The sequence below is a fragment of the Fringilla coelebs genome (assembly GCF_963513975.1).
Source record: "Fringilla coelebs genome assembly, chromosome: 3".
NCBI classification, from domain to species: domain Eukaryota; kingdom Metazoa; phylum Chordata; class Aves; order Passeriformes; family Fringillidae; genus Fringilla; species Fringilla coelebs.
Window position 1 is genome coordinate 45176140 of NC_140030.1, and position 9808 is coordinate 45185947.

Consider the following 9808-nt stretch of genomic DNA (forward strand, 5'->3'; position numbering starts at 1 on the left):
CATGAAAGACAGTCGCAGCTGACAGGAGCCTTGCCATAGACCCCAGGAGGCTTCAACAGAGCTGAAACTCCACACTCCCAGCAGCGGCTGTTCTGTAATTCAGCACAGCATTGCTTTGAAAAAAATCTTTCTGGTGCTGTTGTCCTGCAAACAGCATAATGAAGAATAATAAGCAGGTGCTTCTGAACACAAACCCAGAACAGGAGGAGTATAAAACTACTACAGATGAAGCAATTAAGTAAGCACGCCGTTCACTGTTTAGTGACAATCTTTATTAGAGCTGACTTGGCATGTTTAGGGGTTTCCTAGTAAGTATAAATAAGAATCAAAGTGCTACCCCCCACAGTAAGAAATCTTTATTTCCACCAAATAATTAAAAAAAATACAAACAACCAGTATTTCAAAGTTTATGCTTTTTAATACATATAATACTAAAAAGGAAAAAAAATAAAAGATTAAAGAGTAGCAGCAAAAAGAATTCTATTTCTCTTTCAAAAGTCTGTTTTCTTCCACATTTCTCTAGCAAATAGAGTATAAAGAGAATTCAATCAATTTATATATGAAATAGCCTACCAAAAATATAACACTGTGTAAAGAAACTTTACAGTAAAAAATTGGGGGGGGGTAGGGGAAAAAAAAAAAAAGGAGAAGATAGTAGATTTAACATTTAAAATCTCAAGTGTAAACTTTGCTGCTGCTTTAAAATCAAAAACGACAAAAGTCACATGAGTATTTCCGTTTGGCTTAGGAGCCAGGAAAATAAGAAAAGCTGATTTTTTTTTTTAAAGTGCTTAACCACCATATCCAAAAGTAATGACTTTCAGACCTACTTAACATGAATGTGCTCAAAAAGCCACCGCTTACAGTATAAAAGCTGTCCTCCTGAAATGCTGCACATACAAACTGGCTTTATCTGCACGAATGAAAGATTCCTTTGAACAGCTCTCAATCATATGATGTCCCAAATCAATGTAATGCTATTAGAGCAGGCAGCTGAGTAAGTACCAGAAAGTTGAAGTTTAAGAATAATAGATATAAAAAAATACTTTTTTTCTTAAAAGGCAGCATGCCTCTCTCAGCCAAATGAAGGTACTGTTATGCAAGAGAAACACAGTTTTATATCGTTGTTGTAAACTGCCTAAAATAAAGTGACTGCTGATCTAGTAATTCACATGTTACACAGAGGAAGATAGATACTGCTTTCTGATTAAACACAAAAAGGCAATCATATGGGTGGGACCAGTTACTAACACAGTATTTTTCTTATTATTAAACATACAGTTTAATAAACTTGTTAAACTTGGCTTCAAAACCAACAGCATGTCCTAACAGAAGAAAAATAACAAATAAAAATAAAATAATTAATAAAACAAATTATTTGTTACACTGTTATATATTTATTTGAGCCTTAGTGCAAAGGAAAAATTCAACAATATAGGCTCCAAAGCAAATCAAATACAGCTACTTCACGGGACATTTTGACAGACATCGGGCACAGATTCCAAGAGAAATTTAATTTTTTTTTTTTTGCTGTAATGACCATTCTTTTTTATTTCCAGGTTAGAAAATACATTGAAAAATTGGAGCAAAGGCCCTGGCATTCATTAACCTCAGGTACAGCTATAAATAATTTAAACACTACCACTCTCCCAAATCAGAAATACAATAAACAAACTGACCTGCTATTTTTGCTGCACCCATCAAATTGTGCCCAGAATTTGGTGCTGACAGCAGCACCACCCATCCCCGCAGTTATTGCACTAATTTCTCCATCAGCTTTGGAGTTCTCCAAGTTGGAATTTGTTTATATCCATCTATTTCATGGGAATAATATTTTAAAACTATTTCTTGAAAGTCACAAATTCCCAACACAGTATATTCATATTTTTCAGAATAGTTTTTAAGTAAGAGAACCCACTGGTTCATTTACTGCTAAAACAGATTACCTAGGAAACACAACTTTTACCTGACAAAGTTCCTGTAAACACCTCTGTATTAAGCCACAGCAAGCTCTAGACCAGTAAATCCAGCATATCCAGTGACTTGACTTTACCTCACTTCTCCTCTACAAAACAAAAAAACCACTAAAACATTAGAATTAAAAAGGAAAGGGAAAGGAAATGGCATAATAAACAGAGTGAAACCTTGTTACCCAAGCAGGTATGTAAAATTAGCTTCCGAAAATGTAAAATTTGAAAAGCAACAATTTTAGTGGTTAAAGTGTGCAAAAGACTAAATATGCCACCAGTTTCAGAGAAAACAGAATACTGTAGCCATCAATAATTACTATTCAAGTCCAGCACTGGCAGTTGCGCTGCTTTTGTTGCCATTTTACATACTATATACTACCACTTTCTCTGCAAATTTCATGCCTCTTTTTTAACACATGCCAGCAGCATGACTTTTCAGTGGTACAGGAAAGATGGGAGCTTTTTTGAAGGGTTCCTTCCATCCCAAGTCTGAATATTATGTGGAATTAAAACTAACGTTTTAAGCAGAAACATAAAACATTATTTGAAATTTTGTCTATCAAAATCACTTCAAAAAGATTCAAAATCTCAGGTTTTTGTGAAACAAATATAGGAAAATACCATGCAAGGAAAGTGTAGCTATTCTACCGATGTGAAGTACAAAAGCTTAGGAACAGAAAAACAGAGCTTCAGCCCAAGACTGAAAAAAAAACCCCACAGATTTTTCAAAACCAGAGTCCATACAGTGTCACACAGCCCTGCCTTGTCATGTTTGTTAATATCCTTGCTTAGAAGTCAGACAGCATTTTGTTTAACTTGTGTTGCTCTGTATCATTACACTAAACCATAATTAACTCCTCTTTTGTGCCGGCCTCATTCCAACACAATTGTACCCACTGTATACCAGCAGCAGCTCTCAGGTTTTGTTTTGCAGCTCAGCTGTATTTTTCTTGGATGTTCACGAGATTGGCATTTGACTGGATGCGTTTGGCTAGAAAGGGAAAAATTATATGAAAATTAAACACAAAGAATTCCACAAAACTAGTCTCTCCACTCCCTCTATTTATCAGACACAGACTTGCAAACAGCTTTCTGTTCACATCCAGAAACTTTAATGAAAAGATATGGCTGAAGCTCTTTCCTACCCTTCTTCAGGGGACAGCAGCAGACTAATAGTTGCTATTAGCGCCGTCAGCACAGCTGCAGGCAGATCTGGCTGGGCCTCCTCTCCCACAAGAGCCAAGCAAATCCCTGGCACCTCCCAAGTCCAACAGAGAAATGCCAACACCACCACTTACGCAAAATGAGTATCCGTTTCTTCTGCTTCGAGTGAAGGAAGCTACTAAGATAAAAAACAATAGGTAGGAAGAGGATAAAGGATGAAACCGCAATCACTGGGACTGTATCACTGCAGGGAAGAGAACAGTTGAAAGTCCTGCTCCAAAGCTTCCGAGTGATGTTCATCTAAAAGGAAAACACAAGCAAACCATGAAAGCAAGCACATGCATTTTTTTCTGTGCAGCATGGCATGGCAAACACTCAGGCCTCAAGACATGCAAGTGGTCAAGTATCACCTCAGAAAATTGCACTTGAACACATCTCCCCCCAAAAGCAAGAAAATACCTGGAAATGTTGAAATGAACTATTTAGATGGAGCCAAGATTTCACATCAAAATTTTCATAAGCTTCAAAAACATAACTGTACTCAGATACATGTAGATACTGCTGCATGCCTGCTTCCCGGAGCGCTCACTGATAACCTGTGGGGACAGGGCTAATCCCATACTTCTGAGGAGCACTCCTTCAGCCCAGCCACTTTAACCTCACAATATACCAAAGCTTTTTCCAAACATATGTCATCATTGCTGAGGATCCCTAGGAACAGCTGCTGTAATAAGGAATCAATTAACACACCAGCTAGAACAATAGCAGTAAAGCCTCACATTAAAAGCCAGAAGATTAAGAGATTTATTTTTTTTTAAATCCATCTCCTTCACAGTAAAAAGAAATGAAAGTGCAGCTACTTAAACTGGGATGGGTTCAGAAGATCAGGAGCTTCAGTCACACTCCTGTGGCACTGCCTAAGGGCAGGACCTCACAGGACAGCCCCACCAAGCACCTCCCATCATGGGACACCAGCCTGCCCAAGGCACTGCCCCCCACCCAAAGGAAAAAGCAATCCTAGTATGAAAAGCACAAAAGGCTCAGATGAATAAAGTGTATTAACAAACACTTACTGCATCTTCCACGTCAATACACAAGTGCGCAGAGTGAGCAGATTCACCGCCTTGCCTGTTCAGCCTCTGCAGGTGGTTATACAGGTCATTCAACTTCATGTAGGTTTCATTGCAGTTTTTGCACACTTCTGTGTAGTTATTTGGTGACAAATCAACGTCTTGCCCCTAGGGTTATAAAACTCTGAATAAATGACAGTTTAAGGCATTAAACAAAAAATTGGTTTGATTTGTTACTGCTGACATTGACAGGGACAGACTGTGCCATACCTAGCAATCCTTTCCATCTGTGGCCTTCAGCACTCCATGAATGCAATACAGGACACTTGAAAAGAAAACTACAATCTCTGGAGATATTTCAACCCAGCAATGGTTGTACCAGCTACCCCACTGACCACTGGGTTAAATTCTAGTTTAATCACTCCCAAGTTTTCAATAAGCCAGTTCACACTGCTCCTGACCAAGGCCTATAAAGGCACATTTCTTAGAAAGCATTAATAAAGAAACAGGTAGTTTCCCCAAAGATTGTCCCATGCCCATTGAAGTAAACCTATTTTACTTCTGGATGATCCTGAAATCTGTCCAACTTCTGACTGAAATGGAATATGCAGTTTCTTAGGCTATATAGAGCATTTTTTCCGAAGACAGTTACCACACTTATTTCACTAAGGAAGTTATATTGTCTTTGCAATATGGCCAACCTTTAACTACGAGTAATTTTTACAGTCAAAAGAAATGCTACAAGAATTAAAGGTGTCTGGTCCTTCTGAGCTAGTACATATTATCAAAAGGATATTTAAAGACTGAATTTCTACATAAAAAGACAACAATTCTACAAAGCGAGAGCATGCAGACATGCTGGTTTTTACTATGTAATTATCAACTATTGTGAATTCAGAAATTTTGATGTGAAGTAGCATTGCAATTACAGACAAAATGAAGTCAAGGTGAGTATCAATTAGAATTAATTTCAGGCACTCAGTCTGTAAACAACTGCATTTTACCGATCATGGATTTATCTGCCTACAATTCACAAACTCGGCAGCAGTTTATTTGCCTAGTCTGCATCTGCAGTTTATTCAGCATAAATAAAATTTCAGTAGCAGTTAGAGGATTTAGTGCTTCTTTTAAATACACAGCATAAATACCTGAAGGTTATGTTCAAAACATGTCAGAGATTTATTGAATAAATCCAGGAATTCTTCAGTAGAATTTGATAATCCCTCGCTGTTATTCTTTAAACAATCTGTTGAAAAGAAAGAAAAACATTGGGATATTTTAATTTCTAACATTTCCACAGCCAGCAAGCCCCAGACACTCTACTCCTGCAAAAAGAGCTCTCAGCTATAAAGGATAGGTCTAGTCAACGCTGCAGTTTCCTTATCTGCCCGCCACTGATATCTCAGACCTGCTGACCTAATGCTTCATCGAGAACACATTTCAGAATTAATTTGCCTTGATTAAGTGAAAGATGAAGACTATCATCAAGAGCCTTCTGAAGAGGGGGACTGAATTATCTTCGGACTTTGAGATAAAACAAGACATTACTTTTATTTCCCAGCCTACAAATCTGGCTTTGCCCAGCAACAGTAACAGCCATTTTGTGGAAGCAGAAGCACCAGCAGCAGAGATGAAATGGAGAGCACCCAGGAAACAGCTAGACCACGAACACAATAGTAGAAATCACTGTGTAATTATTTTTCTTTAAGAAAAGAGCTGAGCTTTTTACCAGCTTTGACAGAAGCTCTGGGGCTTTCCTTCCAGTCATGGCCTCAACCCTATGTTACTGCTTCCATCCATCCTACCCTACTTCAGGTGCTCTAATCAGCCAGACCTTTAAAAACAACATTATTTGAGGAATTTAGGAGTTCAGCAACACCACTGTGAAAGCAAACCAACATCCTAGGAAATTCTCCTGAAAGCAGTAAGCACCATCAGTAGTTTTGTGACAGACTACTGCCCTCAGACTTTGGTCCTTACAAGAGAAAGCACTCTTGAAGTGGCTATAGTTCAGGATTTGTGTGTTATCTGCTGGCTGTATTCAAACAAACACGCACAATTCTGATCTGTGCAAATTTTAGGGGCTACGTCATCACAGTAGCATGAGAGCTACAGAATGAGTCACGTACTTGCGCAGTTGGCTGCCTCCCAGGTTTCATTGAAGAACTCCGAAAGGGTCACAACTATCTGCAGCCTGTCTGAGGTCAAGATGCTTTTGGCACAATTGTGGCTCTCAGAGGAATTCTAGAGACAAAAGGAAACAAGAAAGGAAGTGAAGAAGTGTTAAAAATACAAAGGGGAATTTCTGAAACGCATTTTACACAAGCTCATCTAAAACAATCACAACACATCACATGGATATTTCTGGAAAAGACAGAGCAGAAGTGATGGAACAAAAGTCTTTTGATTCTCCAATTCATGCTGTGAACAACACTGGACACAATCTCTGCAGGTCTACTAGGGCTACATCCTAGTCAGTCAAAAATACATGGGAAAAAAAAAAAAAAGAAAAAAGAAAAACCAAGCACACAGACAGGACCTTCTCTGCCAGGTGGCTCATATTCATCCATTCCTGGGCCATGGCCCAGGAGCCAGCTCAAGGCATGTGCAGTCAGAGAAGAGGACAGGGTCATTCTCATTAGACAAAAGGAACAGTTGAGGGAGCTGAACCAGTGGACTGGCCTCAAACAAACCAAACCCAAACAGAAACAGCCTCCAAAACTGCTGCACCAATGTACTCTATCAGCAGCAAACTTCCCCAGTGCAGCAACACCAGAGGAACAGAATCCTCTGTGGAGCAGTGCCTATGCTCACTCACCCAAGTACATGTCCAGGCCAAGCTCTCACCTCCCCAGACACAGCTACCAAGCTCATCTGTCTTAGTGAGCTGTTCAATGCACCTCCATCCTCAAAGCAGGCTCTGCCACAACTCTTACCACAGCTTATTCTCTGGACCAAGCTCATAAAAAACCACACAGTGACTGTAAAAGCAATTGCAGAATAAACAGGAAGTACTCTGATCAGAATTCAGATACAGAACCGTGACCTCCAGTCAGCTGACTCCCATGCTCTAGCTCCTGGTGTCTGGCTGCTAAATTGACTTAAGCACTTCTCAAAATTGCCAAAGCTGCCAAAAGCCTCTTTGATAAGTGATGTGGGGCACAGAAAAAAATCATCTCTTTAATGAGAAACTTGCTCCTTACAGTGCTTTACAAGAGATCGGGTTTCTGCCTCTCTGTGTTAAAATGGGGAGGGAAGGTTAAATAAGAACTTTCCCTTGAGGCTCAGTTGCAGAAGTCAAATATTGCCACATCTGGTAACTCCCACACTTGCCTGCTTTCATTTCTACTAAATTACAGATAAGAAAGAATATTGTTTATGCAGGAAACTCTGGTTGCTTCACAAAAGCTGTGAAGCTTCCTCACCACCTGGGCTCACAAGCAGGAAAAAGCACTTTACCAAAACTGAATCCCATAGACCTAAATCATCCCTTAAATAAAGTTTGCCCAAGTGATTCTTTAATTAGCCTGGTGAGGAGGATTTTATATTTCAGAGATGTCCAAAACTCAAACCAGCACTCCTGTCACACTGCTCTCTTAACTGCTGTTAAGATAGAAACATAGATACCTGATTAATTGTAATCAGGGACTGAGGTTGCAAGAGGCCACCTCCTTTATTCACCTAGTTAGTTAATCCACACACAGAAGGAAAGCCAACAGAAGGGCCTTCCAGACCACACAGTGAACAAGTCCTCCCAGGCTGCTAGTACTCAAGCATAGCAACTGCAATGAGTTCATGCATATTCTAAGTACCACAATACATCTGGCTACTTAATCCTAGCCAAAATATCATGGTAAAAGTACCCAAGAGAATTACACATTCAATTTCTCACTTTCACGCTGCCTAGTCACTGGTGTGAAACAGCTTCCATAAAAGAAACAAATAGACCATAAGTTTGCAAACTAAATCAAGAGACCATTGGCTACATATTTGCCGTGGAGAGGACAATTACCACGAGAACATGCATGCACTCTTCCAATACAAGCACTGGGGTGGTGGGGGTAATAGGAAAACAACGCAAAACACTACCCAAAAGCAGCACTGATACTTCTCTAATGACAGGAGACTGTGCACTGAAATGGTTCACAGGCCACTGTGGCACCTATTTATCACCTGGGCTTAAAGAGAAACAGTTTTTTCTCATCAATGGCAATTCTAAATCTTGGAATTCAGAAATCCCAACACTGAAAGCACAATCTAGGGGACATACTCCTATAAACTTGCTCTCTGTCAGTTCTCTTACCTGGGCACTCACTTTTAGCCATCATCACAGAACAAAGGCCCTTTGGTCTGATTCACTAATGTCATCCTCACATTATCCAAGGAACTAATTTTTACAATGGGATCAGCTCGATGGAGGATGTAAACAGAAGAGCCAGCTTCAGTAAGAGTTCTCCCAGCAGTAGGGTGCACTGACCCCCACCACTGCTCAGACTTTCTACACACTCTCCCATCAGCTTTGGAGGCAGGAACACCATGACACGGCTCCGCACAAGACGATGCGCCTCACTACCACAGCTTCACAGAACATCAATTTTCCCAGAAGTGCCAGGCAGCTAAGCTCTAGCAGTACTCCCCATTAGTGCTCATACAACCTGTGAGCCAGGACACTGCTCCATCAGCAAGAACAACTCAAGTTTTTCCACTCCACGGCTTTCTCCACAGATGGAGCCACTTGCCCCCAGCCACGCCGGGAGCGGGCGGCACGGACCGCGCCACAACACAGCAGGAGGAGGAGGCCGTCCCCGGCAGCAGCGCTTCCCCAACACCCCCAGCCTCTGCCAAGCTGCCCTGCGCACCCCAGCGAGGCTTTCAGCCTGCCTTCCCGAGGATCCCACCGCCACCCGACGCGCTCCGGCACCGAACTCACAGGCCTGCAAGCCTCAAGGAGAGGGGCCAGGCCCCCAGCCCGCCCCGGCAGCCACGCACCCCCCTGGGCCCCACGGACGCACCCCGACGGCGCGGGCGATGCTGCCGTACTGTGCGAGCAGGCGGCGGTAGTGGCTGTGGCAGCCCTGGCACAGCCGCACCGGGCGGGCGCGCCGGCCCAGGCAGCCCGTCAGCGCCGCGCTGCCCTCCGCGAAGGCGGCCAGCAGGCTGCGGCACTCGGGCTCCAGCTCGGGCAGGTCGCCGGGCAGCCCCGCGCTCCCCAGCTCTTCCGCCAGCTCCTGCGCCAGCTCCAGAGCCGGGGTCTGGCGCGGCCCCGCGGCGGCGGCGAGACCGAGCAGGGCGAGCGCCAGCGCCGGCAGCGGCACCCGGCACAGACACCACGGCGGCGCCATGGCGGCCGCGCCGAGGAACCGGAAGCGCCGCGCCGGGAAAGAGCCGGCCCTCGCCCCGGGGCGCCGCCGCTGATTGGTCGATGAGAGGCGGGGGCGGGGAAATGGGCGGGGGAAAGGGGCGGTGTCGACACGGGAGGTCCTGGGGGGCGGGAGCTCATCCCGAGGACGCACTCATCCCGGGGACTCACTCATCCCGGGAACTCATCCCGGGGTCCATCCCGGAGTCCATCCAGGAGTCCATCCCGGGAACTCATCCCGGGAG

General features: G+C 43.1%; 1 protein-coding gene across 1 annotated transcript; it reads right to left on the minus strand.

Annotated features, from left to right (window-relative positions):
- Positions 1-341: 341 nt before the first annotated feature.
- Positions 342-9553, minus strand: OSTM1 (osteoclastogenesis associated transmembrane protein 1). Its single transcript, XM_084202346.1, has 6 exons — positions 9217-9553; positions 6334-6448; positions 5353-5450; positions 4208-4372; positions 3269-3434; positions 342-2961 (listed from the first exon to the last, which is right to left on the minus strand). Exons 1-6 carry the CDS (start codon positions 9544-9546, stop codon positions 2906-2908), a joined length of 930 nt encoding a protein of 309 aa, XP_084058472.1. The 5' UTR covers positions 9547-9553; the 3' UTR covers positions 342-2905.
- Between the last annotated feature and the right edge of the window lie 255 nt (positions 9554-9808).

Bases quoted from the DNA above. Each gene is read 5' to 3' on its own strand.
- OSTM1 (XM_084202346.1), bottom strand. From the start codon at position 9,546: ATGGCGCCGCCGTGGTGTCTGTGCCGGGTGCCGCTGCCGGCGCTGGCG. The intron at 6,449-9,216 runs GTGCGTCCGTGG...TTTTGTCTCTAG, and splicing joins GCATCGCCCGCGCCGTCGGG to AATTCCTCTGAGAGCCACAA. The intron at 4,373-5,352 runs GTATTTATGCTG...TTATAACCCTAG, and splicing joins GTTTTGAACATAACCTTCAG to GGGCAAGACGTTGATTTGTC.